The 22,363-nt window shown below is 32.4% G+C and overlaps 1 protein-coding gene across 1 annotated transcript in view; it reads right to left on the bottom strand.

Moving 5' to 3' along the window:
* Positions 1-22,363, bottom strand: part of LOC106459647 (protein Wnt-16-like) — a 67,799-nt gene that overhangs the window by 40,758 nt on the left and 4,678 nt on the right. Inside the window, exons 2-3 of the mRNA XM_022386508.1 lie at positions 5,158-5,441; positions 3,271-3,476 (exon numbers count right to left, since the gene is read on the bottom strand). Coding sequence (XP_022242216.1) covers positions 3,271-3,476; positions 5,158-5,441 — 490 coding nt within the window. The remainder of the gene's footprint in view (positions 1-3,270; positions 3,477-5,157; positions 5,442-22,363) is intronic.

The raw sequence follows: 22,363 nt of genomic DNA, 5'->3' as shown, positions 1-22,363 counted from the left end.
GTAGTTAAGCACAAAGCTACACAATGGGCTATCTGTGCTCTGCCCACCACGTGTATCGAAACCCGATTTCTAGCGTTGTAAGTCCGCAGACATGCCGCTGTGCCACTGGAGGGGGGGTAATTTGGTTGTATTATTTGCATTGATAGATATAAATTTTTTGTTATTCAATCACTATAATTTAATTTTCATAGAACCCTTATTTGCACGCTGCTTAAAAACTTCCTCCGCTTTTGCGTCCTGGATTTATTCTATGATTTAATACAGAATTCACTTCCTTCTCAAGTACCCACACTACAAAACGATGCTATTAAGCATGTCGTTTAATCTTTCATTAGTTATTTTAACTAGAAATAACTAGAAGAAGAATTATTTTGGCTGAAAACTCTTCTAGAGAAATCAACACAGAAGTTTCTGAACTGAACAATAATTGATCTTCAATAAAAAAAATAGATAAGCATGTATATAACTATGTTTACGTATGTGACTGTAGCATGAAAATAACGTGTAGATGTTCTGTATATAACATCGTATCTTTGCTATAAAACTTAACCACTTATCTTGTTCATGATAGAATACGTAGAATTATCCCAATTTGTTTGCTTCGGATATTCACGAAAAGCTACACACGGGATGTCTGCATTAGCTGTCTAATTTTGAACTGATAGACAAGAGGGAAGGCTGCTAGTTAACAGCACTTACCGCCAATTCTTGGACTATTCTAATCGATTAGTGGGATTTGCCTGTTACTCTTGTAAGACACCCACGACCGAAAGTGCGATTTTACGGCAGCTGGACTCTCTGATTGACAGTCCGGCATTCTAACAGCGAACTCGGTCAAACTAGGTTCAACAGACGTAAGTTTTTGGTTTTAAATGAATTCACTTTGATAAGAATTTACATTCAGCACAAACGTGATATTCTTGATAATATATCCTCTATAGTAATTCACAGTTTAAACGTCAGACTTTTTAGACTAGCAGTGACTGGAATAATTCCCACACCATTCGTGCCAAGTGTTATTTTTTACTTTTTTCTGAATAAAACACAAAAAGTAATTAGCAAGCTGTTTTAAGTTTCACATTTCAATCGCGTTTTCTTAATTTACAAAAACAAAAATAAACATAATTTATGTGCGGATATCTTTTATTCGCCATATTCTGGCGAGGAAAAAAATGTTCAAGCATAATATATTTTCTATTTTGTCCTGCTCTTATTTGCGTGGGTTAGACCCAGTTAAGTGATCCTATAACATGGTTTGTTTGTTTGTTAGAATTTAAGCACAAAGGTACACAATGGGCTATGTGTTTTCTGCCCACCACGGGTATCGAAACCAGGTTTCTAACGTTGTAAGTCCGCAGACATACCGCTGTGGCACTGGGGGCGCCTATAGCATGGATTAGGCCGAAAACAAAAATATAGATCAAGTCCTTATTAATTTTAATATTTTTCTATTTGTTAATGTTTTTTTCTCTAATCATTACATATCATATGCTATACTGAAATCACTGATACTCTATTACAAGTAAATATAAATTAATTTTTAGTAATACTGCTTTCTGTCTTCCACTGTTTTTCCTATACTGTTTTTACTATACTAAAGTCAGTAACACCATGTTAAACGTAAAGATAAGTCTATTTGTAGCAATGCTATTTATTTCATGTCTTCCACTGTAAAACATTTTGCTGACTGTATCTGTGGCCCAGAACATAATTCTCTATGAATGATCAATTTGTAGAGAAAAATATAGCGACATTTTGTTTTCAAATTTTTCTGGACAATTTCAAATTCATCAATAAATGTACAATGTTTAAGATAAGCAAGTAATTCTTTTGGCTCGCTAAGAAACTAAAACACCGAAACGTTGTCACATCTTTCAGTTTAAGAGCGTAATACGGTAACCATTTGTTCGCAGACCTAGCCGCTAAAGCCGTAAACTACATCACCCTCTCCACTACACCAAGCACTACTAGATAACCTAATCCTTATTGGACAAAACAGACTGGGTATTTGAGCTTTTAGGACTATCTTAAGAAACATGGAGGCTGCAATATTAAAAGTTAATAGATAAGTCTAACTCGAAAAAAATAGCATCATCGCCCTTTCTGGTGATAACTTAAAGCTTTATATAGAGAGCTACGCACATATGTTAAACCAGTCCCTTGGATGAAACTAGGCTTAACCATCACCCTGCATCTGGACAGTTTACCATAATCACTCGATGAGAATAACCATTACACTGCTTTGAACTTGTTTTCACCACCAGAGGGCTTGCAAAAGCAACACCCATTTGGTTAGATAGTTTTGTCATGAAATGTTTGTTTGCTTTAAACTCGTACTTATTGATCTAAGGACATTAATTATTCCCCGCCAAGTGATTATCGAACAAAAACTTTTCTGTTCATTAGAAAAAAATAAGAAAGAATATTTATCATATGTTAACGTGATACTCTTTTTACATAATTGTATTTCACAATACTTGACTTATTAAGCTATATTCAGGTTTTTTCTCTAGGTTCTAAGCTTCAGGAATCAAGTATATAGGTCTCAAAATACATAATGACATTAGAAAACTCCTATGTGATCAGAATCATATATTACTGTGGTTTCCGAAAAATAAACACTTCGTTTTTCCTGCAGTCATTTAATCGAGAGTGGAATTAGAGGGCTGAGTTCATAATTATACCTATGTACACGATATCGTTGGACGATCTTATTTCAGACGTGAGTGCCTCAGGGTTAGTAATACTGTTAAACTTGTTCTCTCACAAGGACTTAGATAAAGACTGCTCAATAAATCATTCAAAATATGGTCGGAGAGATACACAGAAATATATTTCATCTACTCGTCAACGTTACTTAAACCGCTAACAAACGAGGGTCTTCAACTACACTAAATGATGAACACACAGCTACGGAATATTTGAATTCTAACAGCACCCAATAAGGCAATCATATCTTTTGTGTGACATAAGAAATATGTTAACTATTCAGTTATATACTGCTCTGACTTGAAGTACTCGATCACATTTTAAATCGGCCTATTTCGAGTTTCAAATATTAAAAACTTTTTGAACGAGTTTATAAAAAATCAGTTTACTCCTAATATAAAACCTATAAAGCTAGTAGAATAAAATCTAAATTTAAATATGTATATATATATTTAATATAATGGCGACGACCATCACGATGAAACCGTTGGTCAACATTTTATTTTGTATGCTTTGGCTAAAAAGTTTTGTTTTAACGATGATCAACATCAATACATTTACCTGAGATGGTAAATATTTCTCTTTCTGATGCGAATTACCACCATCAGGTGCGTGAACTGGCTGACAGTTGTGCGATGATGGTCCATTAGATGCTTTTCCTCTCATGGTAATTTTCATGGCAACTAACTTGTTCCGTGTCTTTAGTAACACGATCGTGAAAGTTGACCTTGTATTTATTTTTTTCCTTACTATAACCATTCCAACAGCTGTATTATAGCCAATGTTTTCCTTATCATGATAATAATTTGTCAAAGGTGTTCTTTAATGCTTTCTACGTGTCTTAGCCTATCAAACAGTGGCAATGTATTTTTAATAAAAAGAGTTCAGCTGACTTACAAAATATTTTTTACCCTTCCATCAGAAGTTATATGCTGCTTTTAGGTAGCGACTTGATCCTTCCATGTCATCTCGCATTTATTACATCTTTTATGGTACAAAGAAATTTCAAGGGGTGGTATAAGGTTATGTAAGAACAGTTATGGAAGATAAAAACAAGTGGAGCCACTAACAGTTTCGCTGCTAGTAAAAGACAGTTTGACTGTGCCTAAAATGCTTGCCAACTGCATGCTTAGGATGAATAAATGACGTTGCAAAATAAAATAGTTGCTGTTAATACTTAAGACCATAGAAATATCTTTAAGAAAAAAAAACCCACTAAGATGTAAGATTTCTATAAAATATTAATTTGCAAAAGCTTTTATAGGATTTAAAGCTTTTAGAAGGTATTAAACCTCGAAAGCTTGGTTTCTTTGAGCCAATAATGCAACTTGAGATAAAGAAAGGAAGAGAGTGGAATTAATCATTTCAGGGAAACTTTTCTTGTCCAGAAGATCATTTATGAAAATAATAAGAAAACTAATTCAAGACCATTTCACTGGGCTAAACTTTCAAGTTATATTTTTATATCAATAAACGGACATATTCTGAAGCTTGTATATAAAAAAAAAAGACATTAGAATATACGTATGGACACAATAAATGGGGTTTTCTTACAGATTAACTAGTTAAATATTTAATAGACATTATTGATGAATAAAAGTATACAAACACGCCAATGATATAGGCGTGGTTATATACTTTTATTTATAACTGTTTGTTTGTTGTTAAGCACAAAGATGCACAATGAGTTATCTGTGCTTTGGCCACTGGGAGTATCGAAATCCAATTTTTAGTTACCACGCTGAGCCATCAGGGGATTATATTTATGAAACAAATGTATTTCATACCTATAAGAATGGAGATGTTTAGGCTTAGTAGTCCTTTTTTAGTTAAATAAAAACAAATATTATTGTTTTTTGAAAAACATTAAATAATATTTAATTTCTAAATCTCAGATTGTTACTGATTTAACAAAATATTCTTGGATTAAAGTCTGTGAATTAATTATTCATATTTCGACAATTTTTCGCTATTTAAGATTTAAGTAATAAAAAATCCAAGTTTCTTTCTAAAGATGTCACAACAGATTGATTAAATTCTAATCCATTATGAGGATCAAAACAAAAGAGTTTGGGTTAGTTGTTACTAAACACAGAGATACACAATGGGCTTTCTGTGTTCTGCCAATCACGGGTATCGAAACCTGAATGTTGGCGTCTTAACCCTGCAGACTTGCCACTGAGCCACTGGTGGGTAGGTAGCAAAAGAGGCTTCTAAAACAAACAAACACACAACGAGAGAGAAAAACCAACAACAGTCAGTAAATTCTTAACACGTGTTTCTTTGAAAAGTCGTTTGTATTCTCTAGTGGGGAGATCAGTGATAAGTTTACGCTACAAATCCGTAATTCGATTCCCCGCCGTGTGTATAGTGCATTTGGCCCATTGTACTAAAAAACAACAACAAATAAACAAACTATTTACTGTTCAAAAAGTTCTACGAGCTTACCTCTGTTTAATGTGTATCCAAAAACGTTCTCATCTCCTTCAGGGGTACAATTCCAACGTTCGTTTTGAAACTGCTGTTGACACTCCAAAATGCCACGCCGAATTCCGACGATGACGGCGTTCATGGAAGAAGGTTGTTCCTCGCATACATCCTTCTGTTTGGTCACCAGCCCAGGAACGCTGGAACAGATAGATGAACCTGGGTGAGCTGGTTGGTCAGACCTTGGACTGTCGTAATTCTTGGGTCCATCGGAGGGCACCGACGCTCCCAACATTCCTAGATACCTGTAATCACCAGGAAAAAACTAACAGAGTGTAATTTACTTTATAAGTTCACAACTTTCATTTGTTGTTCAGGTTTTAAGATTGTACTTAGTATGTACTATAAATATTCCTAAGCATGTTACAAATGAGAAACCCTGAAGTCAACATTCTTTCATACACAAAAGCTAATCTCATGTATACATTGCAAACGAATATAATCACCATATCTAATCAATTAATGTATCGAACAAAAATATAGATCTGACTATGGGAGAAAGATCAGGGTTAAGTGACTAACTCGTTACTTACTTAGCTATGTCGCTTTCCACGTAAAAAAAATTAGGAAGGGAAATACGCTTTACTTGTTAGTTCAAGATATGCAAAATCTCTTTATGTTTATCGTAGTAATCTTATTTTCTAAACTTTATTTATTGTACTATATTACTGGAATCAATATCCCACGAAGATGTAAAGAAGAAGAAGAGGAACTTGATATTTGTATTATAGTTAGATTTGCCACAACTGTGTCCCCAGGGGCTCAGCGGTAAGCGTGAGGGCTTATAACGCTCAAAATCGGTTTTCGATACCCTCAATGGGCGGCGCATAGATAACCCCTTGATGTAACTTTGTGCTTAACAATACAAACACAATTGTAGTCAATAGAAATAAGAATGAACTTATGAGCAGGACTCCTCTCTCTGTATGTACATGAAGTAAAAAAATCAAAAGGTCATTAAAATACAATAGCTTAAGATAGGATATAGTGCTATGCAATATTTCGAAGCTACGGCTTTTGCAAAGTGAAAGAAAGAAATATATGTCATACGAAATTATTTATAATAAAATAGTACATTTATCAATGATTCAGTACCTAGTTATTAGGTGTATTTTGGTTCACTTATAAAATGTGACAAATACTCAAGTAACACGATGAAAATAATTTAGTCATCATTTATTCACGCAGTACTCCTTATTAACAATGTTGCCCTGCTATATCAGAACGTATGTACCAGCCAATAATGAAATCATTTTAAAGCTACTTTTAACTTAATAGTTAAGCTACCTATCAATTTGCTTGGCAATGTTTTCCGAAAACTATGAAACAACTAGAGCTTCTTGTAATGTTTACTACGTGTACAATAGAATACCACCTATTTTTAGTTCGTATATTATGCTTAGAATGAAAATCTTAACTATTGTGAAATTACAGTATTAACAATAATATCCTTAACTCTTATCTGATGGTTCTTCTTTTGGTTCACTAGATGTTGAACATCTGTTTTATATAAACAATGGACGAAGTCATTAACTAAGTCGAATCTGTCTCATCAGCCAATTTTCGATAGCAAAGTCAGTTAGCACTATCGATTGAATACGTGTTTTTTTTTTGCTTTTTTATTATAAAGGCACCAACTAAATAATCGGATTGTATCCTATAGTAACTTATAGAATCTTATAGAATCGTATTAACTATTTTATTTTCAGCTTTTATTTTAAGGCAAATAGAAATGAGATGTGATGATGTTGGTCTCTTTTTTTCTTAAATTGAGAATGAAGTGTACACTTTTCTTAGCCTATTTTAACCACTTCATACACGCCACTGTCAACTGAACATTTTTTTTGTTATAGTTGATCTTCATGATAAGTGCCACGATAGAAACTGTAGAGTGTTCTTAGTTCAGCATACCACTTAACTTGTGACTCAGTAAAATGTACATATTTCTTAGCGCAGCTCACCCACCATATATATATATATATATATGTTTGTGTATCATTTGGAACTGAATAAATATCCTAATCTGGCTGACACACCAAATATGTGTCACTATTTCGTGGTTTCGATTTTCTGTGAGTAAATATTTGACCATGCACATTATGCATGCAAATTGTGTATGTTTTAAACTTAACGTTATACATATATACTAAAGAGGCTGCTACAGGTACATAACACACGAATTTAATTAAAAGCTGACTAAAACGGCATAAAAAGGTACTTATTTCTCCAACAGAATCAAATATAGGAACCAAACAAGCGACTTGTAGAAAAACCGTACCATGAGTTCGATATTTTAATTTTATATCATATATGTTCTTATGTACACAGTATATAGAATATCACATTTATAATAAAATATCTTTTCTGTTTCAAAGAAAATTCAGAGGAACACAGTACAAAATATCTCATAAAACGGTGTCATTATTTTTGTTTAATACTGTTTTATCCAGTTCATGAACTGTCAGTAATAATTTATGTAAGCTTTTATTCTATTTTTCAAAAGAGTTTAAAAGTATTGAGTTGTCTGAATGATTTTCACATCTGCTTTTGTTTGTTTTGTGGCTGTTAAACGAAAAGTTACACAATGAGCTATTTGCGCTGTATACACCGAAGGAATCGAACTATGTATCTGAGCATTACAAGCTCTCAAACTTACTCCTTTTTACCGAGAACCATCTGATTTTAAACATAAAGTCTGATAACGTTAGCCATATAATGACGACTTACTTATGTTGCTGTTAGTTAATGCGTTTCTAAAAAACTATAAGTACAGTAAAATACTGTATTTAAATAAATACAACGACTATCGTCTTAAGTATTTTTTATTAACGTTTATAATACGTGTACATGTTATTTTGTGATAAGGACAAATATTGAGATATAACTTACGTATTTTCTGAAAGATAAAAGCTAGAATTGCAGTGGAAACACTCTGAGCATATGTTATAGAAAAGTAACAGACTTTCGTCATTTGTATAAAGGATTGATACATTTGTTAGATTAAAACACGATAATGTAGTAGGTTTAAAAACTTATCATTTATAAGAATGATAAATGTGTATGGTTAATACTTCCAGAATATTTTTATTTATACAAAGGTTTGTTTGAAGTTAAGCATAAAGCTACACAATGGGCTATCTATGCTCTGCCCACCACGGGTATCGAAACCCGGTTTCTAGCGTTGTAAGTCCGCAGACATACCGCTGTGCCACTGGGGGCTTATATGAAGGAATGATAAATTTTGTAGTTTAATCCACCGAGCAAATTCCGTTTTTTATATAAAATAATTGTGATTTGTCAGACGTTGATATATCCAACCGATATTTGTTAACACATAATTACTAATTTGTAGTTTAACATACTCAAGATAATGTTGTTTATAAAAAAAAGTACAAATTTGTAGGTTCAAAAAAGAGAGTGCATTATATTTTTGTGCAAGGAAATGACGACTTTGTTGACTCAACACACACACACATACACACAGTACACATTTGTGTTTTTACAAAAACATTGATAAATTTGGAGATTAAGTTAGGATAGCACACTTTTATTTATAAATAAAGAATGATGAATTCGTGGGCTTAACGTATTCATTACATATTTTGCTTGTACAAAAACATCGATAAATTTGTAGATTTAATACAAAGAGCACGTTTTTATTTATAAGTAAATTAATGACGAATTCGTGGTGTTAACACAATCATTACACATATTTGTTTGCACAAAAAATATTGGTAAATATTTACGTTTGATAAAAGGTCCACATTTTTATTTATAAGTAAAGAAATTATGAATTATATTTACATTTCTATTTGTACGAAAAAAAAGAACTGGTAAATTTGTAGATTTAATACAAAGAGTGCATTTTTATTTATAAGTAAAGAGATTTAGATTTTGTGGTCTTAACACACACACACACACATAGTACACATTTCTATTTGTACAAAAACATTGACAAATTTATGATTTAATAAACAGTTCACAGTTTTTGTTATAATCAAATAATTGGCGAATTTGTGGGCTAAACCCATCTAGTACACATTTCTATTTGTACAACAACATTGATAAATTTGAAGGTAGAACACAGGCAGTACATTTATGTCTATATAAGAATGATAAATGTATACACTTCATAAAGAAAAAATATATGCACGTTTAATATATTTAACACGCTTTTATTTACATAATCAGTTCTGAAATATAGAATATCATAACGACTAAGTGTCATTACAAGATATATTTATAGTAACTGCTTAAAAAACAACTTTTACTTGGCTTCTTTTAGAAGTGCGATTATCGTTGATTCACTTTGCCCGTGTTTCTGAAGTAATCCAATTTATTTTCTTGCAAAAACAAACAAACAGTTTTTATCGTCTTTAGCTGATTTGTTTTTCACCTATAACCTTTTTCGGAATAACTTATTACGATAATTATTTGACAAAGATGAAAAGCAACAGTTAAGTAATAAGAATGCAAAACCAACCGCATGCTACTGCATACAAGCAGTACAACTTTTACTATTTGTTTTTGTAGTTGTTAGGAGTACCGTTTGTATCTCTTTGAAAAGAATTCTATATATATATTCAAAATATGAAGAATTAAAAAATATCTATAAAATAACGATAGTTTTGCGTACGTTTTCAACGAAATTCAAAAGGCTTTTACTAACGATCGATTTTATCAGTGATCGAGGGTGTTGTTCATAATTTTTAATCTCTTTCATTGAAGACTTGAGAATTAATCATGCATGGGAAAATATGCCAGTAAAAGAAGTGAGACATCCTTAGAATGGCTGTCACTTGCAATTCTTCAACCAAATACATGCATAAAATAATTAACTCAGCAATTCTTACAATTTGTCTACGTTTTAAGTATAACTCTACTGACTGGTTATGTGTTGCTTCATACTGAAGAAATTAGGAATCAATCTCTCATTACGAGGAAAGAAGTAGATGTCTACTTAAGCGCCCCCTCGTGATACACTTGAATATTCAACACCAGCACAGAACGTGATATAAGCTCAACAATTCTTTTCCCAACTAGTATATTAGTATGCATGAGGAGTTCTTAGATCAGAATTGATCTTTAAGCCCTACATAGGAAAGTCCGGGGTTGTCAGGGCGTGACTGTTTACGACATGAAATTAGCAGCCCATCATAAGACAATAAATAGTACTAGTGAGCAGCGGGAACTGGTTCTTTCTTCGTATTTCCTTTTATTTCCTCTGAAGAATACAGATCACAGTTTTGGGTCATACTAGTTACATGCTGTCAAGTGAACTCTGGGTACGAGATTTTTTAAACTCGTACCAGGTAAAGCTTGTTAGCAACTTGTCTCAAATTATATACGTCAACATGCACGCCAGCACGTGTTGTACACTGTTCGATTGGTTTTCTTCCAGTTCATAGTGCGTGCGTACATAAGTTCGTAATTATCAAAATAACACGGGAGTTCATACTTACTGAAGATGCTTTAACCACAAGTATATCAAAACATCCCATTTCTTAGACTCTTCTGTGGGATTAATATATTCATATTTTTATATAGAACAATGATAAATGCGCAAGTTTAATATATTTAGCACGCTTGTATTTACATAATCAATTTTGAGGGTTATCAGATGCAGAATATAGACTAACATAACAAGTAGGTGTTGTTTCAAAATATATTTCTAGTAACTGCTTAAAAACAAGCTTTCTTTGGCTTCTGTTTAGAAGTGCGATTGCTCGCTGATTCAGTCTGCCTGTGTTTCTGAAATAATCCAATTTGTTTTCTTGCAAAAACAAACCTGCTATCTTTATTATCTTTAACTGAATTTTTTTCACCTATACGATATTTTTGGGAATAAATTATTACGATGACTTTGACAAAGATGAAAAGTAACAGATGAGTGGTAACAATGTAGTACCAACCGCACGCTACCATACTTACACAGTAGAACATATACCTTTTTGTAGTTACCAGGAGGACCATATGCAACCCTTTGAAAATAATTCTACATATATTTCAAATATACTATATATATATATAAAAGAAAACTATGAGAGTTTATGGTTTCAAGATACGTCTTTTTTGAATATATATTGAGATTTTGTTTCCAAGGTAACAGGTTTTTGTTCTCTAAGTAACAGAGGAACATTCATTGTAGTGCTTTATATGAGCAGTCATTATTGGAGCGCCATTTGAACAATGATTACGAAATATTAATTATATGCTACATGTGTCGATTTAGTTTAATTTTCTGCTACGTACCAATCAACAAGAGGGCTCTGTGAGAAAAACAAAACAAAAAACTTGTAATACAAGGTTTGCCGTTTCTTCTTATAGGCAATGTAGGTGCTTTTTATGAGTAACTCCAGGTTGTAGGGCTTGCAATCAACAAACTACAATACATAATAAACACTTAAAGTTATCAATCTGAGGTAAGATGATTATATTATGGTGAGAAACTGTATGAACAGTTGACTTCGGTAGAGAGATCATTTAGGAATAAGAATATTCAGCAGTATTTGAAGGCCGTCCTTGTTGAAACGTGGTCGCCTTTATATACAAAAAAAATTATGACTGGTCTATTTATTATTTTTTCATCATTTTGAAGTGTTTGTTCAAAATATGAGTGGTTTATAAACCATTCATTTGAATGATCTGTGTGAAATATCGTGCATGATTGTGTCTCAGAACACTGAATAAATATAATGTTCGTTTTTCCATTCGTCGTTACTGTATATACAAACCGGGTAATGCTGGAAAAACTCTGCACAATCACAGTGGACTGCCGCTCCTATTTTGGAGCGAAAAATCGGGATCATGGTCGTCTCTGATCCTATACGCAGAGGAGTAGTCTGAAGTGAAGAACCACAGTCTTATAGCTAGCAATTCATTAAAAATCGCAAGTTAGACTTGGGGATTGTGCAAGCTGAAAAATGAAATGTCAGTGATATTTTTACATCAGTGTGTGTTATTGAAAAACCTGAGCAACAAATGAGCAAAATGCATCACCGTATTGGATTTCTTCATTTTCCAAATACAGCTTATCATTTTCATCGTCATTATGTGTTCTTCACAGTTTTTTTTCTCTCTTGTGTTGCAAACAAAGCATCACTTGGTATGTTGAGCAACAGAACAGAAAGACCTCAGATATTTAAAAGATTTTCAAGACACAGCTAAATCACTCACGTGTTTTGTAATAATAGCAGTATATGAGACAGTCATAATATTGCTCACAACTAAGTACGAATAAAGAAATTGATTAAAATACGTGTATAACACCGACTGAATTATTTCCCGAAAAAAAGCTATGTAATTGCAATAATCCATTACAAATTTTACTTGATATATTATGTTCGCATGAAGTATAAGGAAACGCTTTCTCGACCAAGCGTGACGTCATTAGATTGGAAATAAGTGCAACACCGTTGTTCTCACCCTTCAATGGGTTTCAATTTTCACTCGGCGGTGTTTGTGTCGGGTGGCGCCTAATAGATAAGGTTTATTATCCAGCTGTCATGGCCTGGCTAAGAAGAGACAAATTTGGCCTGCCGTCGAAGCTACCGGAGCGGAGCCGGTAGAACTCTATCAAGTTTCGGAAGGTTCATGAGCCCTAGAAACCCAGCTGTGAGAAGACGAGGGAGTCACGGGGGCGCTACCGGGACCACCCGCCGACTTGTGCCGCTGTCTTCAGGGCGGCCTTACCGGTAGATAAGAGCGTAATGTTTAACATCGTTAATACTTGCGTCGTGGAAGAAATTACAGTGGAAGTTTCAGCTCACCTTGATTGTTCTACCGTTGGGGAAAGCAACAAAAGATTCGAGGAAAGGATTTTAGAATAAAATGCTTCTCTGCCCAAAACAGTGGGAAAATTGCTCATGTATTCAACGAGAAGAATAAAAACTTGGCCTTCCAGTAGATAGTGGAAGTGAATGGAATCACGGATACATGTTCTTATACATGAAGACAATATAGCATCCAGGCTGCCTGTACTTCCCTAGCCTAGGGCAGGTTTTTACTTCATTTCCACACAATTTTCCTTCACCTTCCACGCACGCAGAAATTCCAATGCTAAGTTTTTATAGCAGGATGCCCTAGAGGCGACGAGGAAAATAATTCACCACGAGGTGGCCAGTGGTCACGTGACCATCGGCCTTGAGAGTGGCGTCTTTTCTTTTTAACTTACTGGTATTCATAAACACAGGTCAGTGGATTGGTGACGTCTGAAAGTCTGTCTGGAGACTTTGCTCATGTTACTGTCGATGCAGACTCTTAACGATTAGAATATTATGCACTGCGAAAAGTTACAGCTAGAAGATTAAAAAAATTCAACTATTCACTCAGTAAATAATTATCCTAGGTCGTTATGTTGGCAGTGATAGGACTGGTGTTTTTTTATGATAATATTTATGGTATGTTTATATCAATTATGACGGCCTCCTAGCTTTCTTAAAAATATACATTTGAATGTGTTTTTATCTACTATTATAGTTTAAATAGAAGCAGGCACTTTAGTTCAGACTTCAGGTAAAATGAAAATGTTATGCACCAATGATTAGCGTGTAAAAAAACTGCCGCTTTAGGTCTGGATCAGCTAAGTTCTGTTCATGAGGTAAAATAGGCCGTCATTGTGAGTTTCGTCACAGTTGATGTAAGTAAAGTGTTTCAGGATTTCATCTTATTTTCAATAATAACTGGACTGGTGAAGCATTATTAAAATAAAATAAAATAAATACACTATTCAAATAAATACAGTTCATAGTATCATTCAAATAGAATGCAGTTCATTACATTATTCAAATAAAATGCAGTTCACAGTATCATTCAAATAAAGTTTATAGCTGTATTAAAAATAAGGTTTTTAGCTTTATTCAAATAAAATCAAGTTTATAGCTTTATTAAAAAATAAAGCTCATAACATTATTGAAGTAAATATAAAGTTCGCGAGATTATTGAAATAAAACTCAAAACTTTAAAACTGGGAATAATTCAGAAAGACTTCCAAGCATTAGTGGCACGACATAACAAGACATGTAAAAATGTTCTGTGATAAAAAAAAGTGGACACAACGAGATTCGAAGGACCTTCCTATTAATGTGTTAACGATCTTTCAGTGTTCACGTGCATACAAAGCACTCACAACCTATATGTCTAACACATAACACAACTTCAAAATATACTTTTGCTTACTAATGCTTAACATTCAGGATCTATCTATGTTATCATATACGTTCTACCATTACGATCTATCAGGATTATTGTGTTCCACCTTCGCGACTTATTTGCGTTATCATACATGTCTCATTATCATGATTTGTCTACGTTATCATTACTTTTTCATCTTCGCGATCTGCATGTATTTTCGGAAACGTACATACGTCTTGTCTTCGTTACCTGTTCCACCCTTAAGATGTCTGTGTTCTCGCTAACCTGTATACCACTCTCACCATTAGCCTGTATTGCGCACATCTTCAAGATCTATATTTCTTCTAGTGCACGTCCTTCCTCAATTCTACCTACGTTAATATATATATGTCTATATACTTTCTACTCTTAAAAACTGTGTTTTCTTGTGAATGTACATCAGTCTGAGTTTTCGATTTGCCTTTGTACTCATAATATGTTAACTTATCCATATGATTTCGCGCTGTTCGCATACGTCTGTCACACTGTAGATGAAATTTAACGATCTCATAGGTGTAACGTGTAACTGATGGGATTTTCTTCGCCGCTTTAGACTTCTATTTCAATAATAAGATGAAGCGTAAATAATTTTTTTTCCGTTTTGATATTATGTGTTTGATAATGCTGCAATTATTCTATTGTGTTATTTAATCTTATGCAACTGTACATGTATAATTGAATTGCGCTTCAAAACACGAGATTAATGCACATGCTTGAGGTCACATGCTTCAATAACCTTATATTATTGTATACGAATGCAATCAACCCAAAATATTTTTTTTAACGTTAACTTCTTCGATTTGGAGACAAATTAGCATGTTAAGATACAGAGAATATAAAAAAATCAAATTGATATATAAGTATTAGTAAAGTGTGTTTAATTAACTGTAATTTTAACTTAAAACAATAACTACATAATTGTTGTAGCGACTGACTAAGGCCTCAGCAAAGAGACCAAAACGTTGTTCACTACAATATTTCGGGCAGATGTTATCAATTGGATGGAGATTCAACGCTTAGTCTGTTCAAATTATTTTTAAAACAAGAAAGTCTGTAGATTGATATTTCTCATCCTAACACAAGATGTTTTTGGGAACAAATGGAGTAACTAACTCTACAAACTTTGGGATTTGTACATTCTTATGAACGTATTCATATAAAACAATCCTCGGGTTCTGGACTTTTTGAAAGAAGAAGAAGAAGAAACAACTGTGGCAATTAATCGTGAATACAATTATTAACTTGCTCGCTCTGAGCTTGAGGTTTATTTAACGAAGTTTTGTAAACGATCCTTTACTTCGGATTTTCTTGTGCAATTCAATTGCATAGTAGTTATCAAACATGTACATACATCTATAAATAAAAAATCCACTTACAATACAACCAATTATGAGAAGCTTAAAAAATACAATCATTTTCTCTCGCATAGATGTTGTAAATGATATTGAATCTTAAAAGGCTGAACAATTTTTTTAGGGGGAGGAGGGGACGGAGGGTGGGAATGTTAATGAAACAACGTTCTGCAAAAAAATATGAAAAAATAAACCCACTACCATCTATATAATTTAGACTGTAAATGTGACAAACTGTTACATATTATTTTTTGCATTAAAACCAAAACACCGTTTCCAAGGGGAAATGAGCACTCTCTTAAACCTTTGCCGCTTGTATTAAATCATAGGTGACGCTTCAGTCTTTTGTTTGGGTAAGCTCTTCTGTCACATATACTGCATAATATTTTTGAGCCGGTGAAAATAATGCTCTATAAGAGACATATTATTTGGGGAGATTGTTTGTTCACGACAGGTGTTCAAGGGGGGGTTGCCTCTAGGGCGGTCAGAGATGAAATATCTCTCTTCACCCATTTGGGGAGGCTAACTATTGCCAAGCCTCGTATACGCGCCGCCCCTGCGTTAAATAACACCTAATAAGAAATTTGAATTGGTTGACGTTTTTGGTATAAGTAAGTCTCGGTGGAGACTGTACAAAATGATTTTGCTTCTGAAACTGTTAGTTTATCATGTATGTCGTGGTGTCCTTAAACTACTGAAAAATACACATGATACGGAGTAAGAAACTCTTACAAATGAGAATACGTCCATTTTTACACTGAGTTGTAGTTAGTGTTAAAACTATAAGAAACATTTGTCATTTACTAGAATAGTAAATAGTAAATTCTGTATTTTTTGTGAACATCTCTGTCAGATATTACTATGTGATTTTGAGAACATTCTTTACAAAATACGCTAGCTATTCAGGGACGACAATGAGAAAAAAAACGCATAACAACGAAAACAAAACAAGCAAGAAAGTTTTTGAGCATAAATGTGTTTATAGATTTTGTATTACGTTTCATGATTGGTTTGTTAAATATCTGACCTCAGAACATGAGACATACAGAGTACATCTCAGATAGCAGTTTCTGATATATAAGATTTTATGACCATGTTTATGGCATGCAAAACCCGTTCCACGAAATGTTTCCATACATTACCATTTATTTAAAACACAGTAATCAACCACGATTATTTTTGTAACATGACTGAGAAATTTAAGGTAACATTTTCCTGTAATGTTAAAACTAAAATTCACTCAATTTTAACGCCAAGAGCAATTTGAAGAAATTTCGAATCTAAGAAAGTTACCGATTGAATGTTTTTCAGTTCTTTGATTTATTAGTTAAACTTATGATTGAAAATTTTTACTATTCTTTTTTATCGTCAATAATAATAAAGATTAAGTAAATGACACAGTTTTCCAATTAGTGATGCATTGCTTTGGGAAACGACATTTAAGTAGTGACATATACTTGTAAACATTATTCTTTAACATTTGGGACAATGTGTCCCTCAGGCGAGCACTAACAAGCTTTGGTTGACCTACAGTGAAACAGCAGCAATTCTAACATCCATGTCGTCTTATCTGGAAACTTTCTTCTCAAGGAGAGGTTTGGCCAAAAAGCGTATAAAGATCTATTTACACGGCAAGATTTTGTTACTGGCGGTGATTAACCAGATTCTGTCCCCTAGTGATCAGAATGTTAGGATAAATGCAAAGAGGTTTTACAGTGTTTGCCAGATTCTCAAGATAACCGCCAGGGACTTTAACGTTCCTGCTTCCCGACGTTAGGGTAGTCTACATGGCCTAAAAACGTTCTTGTAAGCTATATTACCCGATTTCAGTTGCCCCCCAGAACCGATGCATTTTGATTTAACAAGCTCGGGCTATCAATTTTCAACAACACAGCGGCTTTCTGATACCACAGTTGTTCTTGGACTTGTGAGAGAATAAAACAAGAACCATTTTATTTTTACGATGCCGCTTGTGTGAATGAGATTGATTGACATGCTTAGCAAGTTTCATACTTACTAGAACATGCAATTACTCTTAATGTTCGAATTCATAAGCTGAGTTCTTATTGGAGATTATTACTTCACTTACTTACTTTTTTACTCTTAACTAACTTTCAAATCAATAATTATTTGTGGGTGACTTACTAATAATAAAAGCAAAGCTGAAGAATAATTCAAACGTTATCTTTATCATTCTTTCACATAATGCAAACAACTCCTTTTCAGTTGCTTTCTGCGATTCCTGATGTATAAGAACAGTGTTGTTAACCCTCTACATAGGTTTGTCTGCCTTCTATAAGTCCTAAAATCTAAGTAAAGTTTGTTTTATTTGATGTGTTCTGCTGCAAGCACATGGACGCTTATATAACTATTATATTACATTAGCAAGTGACTGAGGTCTTTTCATATTAATGGTAGTTACATTAATATTTCTGGTTATAATGTTATAATAACTTAACTTTTATATGTATGAATATTATTTTGCATTGTTGAAGAACTGAATAGACTTCGGACTACCCTAAATTTATTATGATAGCTAAACTTGTGAAGTATTACCAGGACTCTGGGGGTAATTGTTTTAATAAGAAGAGTATTCCACTGATGAGTCAATGCACTTTGATCATTATGTGTTTTATAGTCTTCTGGTCAATTGACCTATGATATTAAGTAGTCTGATTTATTATAGAAAGCTGGTTTTATTAACGTATAATTAGTTTTATGTTCTGAACTAATTGGTTTATTTTTCGATCAGAAGGTTTTCATAATTCTATAAAAATTATCGTCTTTACGTTATATAGCTCCTGTTGCATGACACAAGGGGTTTGAATATTCTACAAAGTATTTGTTTCTCTACTGAATGTATAATTTAAAAATTGTGAACAATCCACAAAGCATTTGTTCCTTTTCTTTCCTTTTACAAATCCTGATCCATGAGTCCAAGTTTATACAAATACACTAGACACGTTTTGTTATTGTTCTTCTACCCTCTAAAACTCCTGTCGTGTAACTTTAAGATTCTTCTAAATGTTTCAATACTTTCTACAATGCCAAATGAATCAGTATAAAAATGTAACAATTCACTATTAATATTACGCTCATATAACTTTTTAAATAAATATTTTGTGGTGCGTGTTTGTGATAAAAAGACAGTTTTTGACATTTAAAAAAATTTAGATTAATAATAAGACAGTTAGGGATTATCAATGTTCGTACAAAGAACATGCACTAGGTTTAACAAATACTCAAAAAACATAACATAGTTGATTAGAGATGATAAGACAAAGAGCCCTATGTTACAAGAGGATATGGATAAATAATAAAATTAGGTAAACAGAGTTGAAGAAGAAATGTTATCTAATTGAAACCCTAGACACATTATACAGCAAAAGGGGACTAAATAACGGTAGAAAAATAGAGACTATGTTTACAAGATAACTTGTATAGAAGTAAAGAAATTAATTAAATCACAAATCACTTATAGTGCTTTATTCCACAGAAGTGGTTTGTAAATACAGGTGCTGCTTTTACAGAAACATGTCTAATTTAGAAAAAGTCGATGTGGACTTGTGTATTAGTGAAATGAATGTGATTGTACGTATATTCAAATAGTAAAAATTTGGGATGCATCAACTCGAATAGAGTTAAGCTGGAAATAAAGGGGATAACCAAAACGTCTTACAATAATTTGGTAACTCAATGGCAAAGGAAATTAGAATTTTGGAATTTAATGTCATTTCACTAGATTTTAGTTTATTAAATTGCACCTATTTAGTTACATAAGCATTACCCGAAGAAAAAAAAAGTATACAGCTTACAGAGAAATCTTTAAACTTTTTTTTCAATGCCCATAAATTTAATTTCTGATTACACAGTATCTGTTACTGATGGACTGGAAGTTACTATAACCATCATTTCTGTAGGTACAAATAAATAGATAAATGAAAACCTGGTTAGTGTTGTAGTCACAGATCTGACTTTCAGAAATGTTTCTTTTAAGACGTTTAATTTACTTATAGTCTTACTCCATTTTTTGTGAAACCATGATAATAGAAGAGCGTTTCTAAAAGTTTGATTTTTCTCGGCATTAAACAGTCTGCTGTTATAAGAAAATGCATACCGAATCTAAATATAATCAGTGTTTTCATATTAAATCTAACTAAGTATATCGAAAATATATTCTCTCTATCTGTCCCTCTCGCACACACACATTAAGTTAAAACTATTTTGGTAAACGAATAAAAGTCACTATGTGACATGCACTGGCGCAAACTGTTTTTAAATACATGATCTTGTTTATTTTAATATATAAGTTAACCATAAATTAAAGAAAAACATAGTTATTATGGGAAATTGTACCTTAAATCTAAATTTCGTAACATTGCATCTATAATCACGGATAAAATAAGCCTACCAGTCTTTATCACGTCTGTTCTAATTGATAGATTTTGTTTTTAAAAAAATTTGCAAAAAACAACAATAAAAAAAGCAAAACATAATTATATAAGTGGGAAACACTTCTGTTCTTCTAATTCGAATGTGAAATAAATTAAGTTAATAAATATTACATGTCAGTTTGAAATTGAAGTTCTATTTAAAATTTAATATCCATACGTAATTTTTAAATTGTCATTTTATTGTTGTTTAAAAACGGCATATGGAGTGTTAACTTGTTGTAATAGATGGCGCCAGTGAAGCAGTTTAATTAAAACATGCAAAGTTTGCGATTTAATGTTTCAATATGTGTTAAATTATTATTATTTTCTTAACGAAAAAGAGTTATATTTGGCAACAAAATTTTAATCTAAATATAGAACACAAATTTTATGTCTTATTAAAATCCTCAAATTCAGTAAGAACAATTTATAATAATTCAATATTCCATGTTACATGAAAAAAAGGCAGACAAACAAAACAATTAAGCCACATTACTTTATACATAATATATATAGGCATTAAAAACATTGATTTGTGAATCATCAGTAAAACAAATTTGAGAAATTATTTCAGTTTTGACTTATTAAATTATCAGTTCTATCATTAATTTTCTATTATTTGATTAATTTTTGTGTTTGTTTTTCATTTCATGTTAAAACAATATTTTCTCGATCAAATATATAGGGTTTATATTACGAAAAGAAATAAAACTTATGTCGAACGTGTTCTAAAGTCCAATATAGTAGAATACTACATGTTAAAAATTATTTCATAATATATGCATTTATGTTTCACTGACTCGATTTTTAACTTGTATTTCAGATCATAAAGAAAAGCGTGATATAATAGAAAAGTATGTCAATAAAATTTTGTTTCCATACCTAAAAATATTACTGAATTATCTGATACAAACTGGTTATAGGTATTGTAATCTATGAACAGGTACTAAAACAATAATACCCGTTGTAATATAGCTAGGTTAAATATAAATGACCTATGGATATTCTAGAAAACGGAATGATTTCATTAAGTCAAACTGGTTTTTGTTTTAGACGTTTATTCTACAGCAATGCCAGACATTTAAGAACAATCGATAATACCTCTTGGGAAATGTTGATCACTGTGTTTAATGCACCTACCGAATACTAACCTCTTTATATCTTTCTTTTGCATATATTTCATGCAAAAATAAAAACTTTAAAATCAAACCAAACTCAGTTATGCTTTATTTTAAATTACGGTTTTCTCATTATACTTACAATAAAACGTTTGTATTGAAACATAAGCACACAATTTTTCGTTGTATTATAAACTTACACGCACTGTCTTTATCATAGAATCACTTATTTTTACATAATGTCGAATAAAGAGGTCATAAACTATTTATAGGTAAGATATAAACAAGGTATAGATATTGTGAAAAACCTTTTTCAATATCTATTTAGTAATAGTTAGAATCTATACAAGGTATAATTTACCAGAAACACATTTTATAATTATCAAGTCAATAGTCAGAATATCAACAAGATATAGGTTTTTGTAAAAGAATCCTTTTCAAATTTAAGATCTATAATCAGGATAACAAAATGTTTCAGTTCTTGTAGAAAGATTCTAAACATTAAGTCGATATTCAGGATATACATTATGTGACAAGGTATTTTGAGAAATCAGCCTACAGTCAGAATATCAAAAAGATTTTAAGATACCTGTAATTCAGGATCGCATAACGACGCAGTTTGTATAGAAATGTTTTTTAAATATCAGCTAGATGACTTTCGCAACTAAAGAACATAGATTTTCCAGAAACATATATTAGATGTAAATCACCAGTCATAATAATAATAGAATCAGTTTTATAAAAAGACTACAGAAGTGACATCATCGTACTTTCTTTCCTGAGCACTAATAAAATGGTGTCATGCAAAAAACAATATTTTGGTGGACAAACCATTTGAAATTGCTGGTAAACAACAGCGTAGTTATACGGTGTAAAATTAATAATTGGTTAAAACAGTCTGATTTTCCAGCGTACTTTCTTTCCTACCAGACTCAGACTACAGAAGTTTATGTGTCTAGACCGCCCAGTTAGAAACGGATGTAAAATTTTCCAAGAACGTGTGAAGTTATTAGCAGATTTCTTCCGTGGATCACCCTAGAATCCTTTCCGTTTCATGAGCTTTCTAGAATGTGTTTTACAAAAAAGTCTAACC

The sequence above is a fragment of the Limulus polyphemus genome, unplaced genomic scaffold (assembly GCF_000517525.1).
Source record: "Limulus polyphemus unplaced genomic scaffold, Limulus_polyphemus-2.1.2 Scaffold29, whole genome shotgun sequence".
NCBI lineage: Eukaryota > Metazoa > Arthropoda > Merostomata > Xiphosura > Limulidae > Limulus > Limulus polyphemus.
This window is presented reverse-complemented; position numbering and strand designations above follow the sequence as displayed.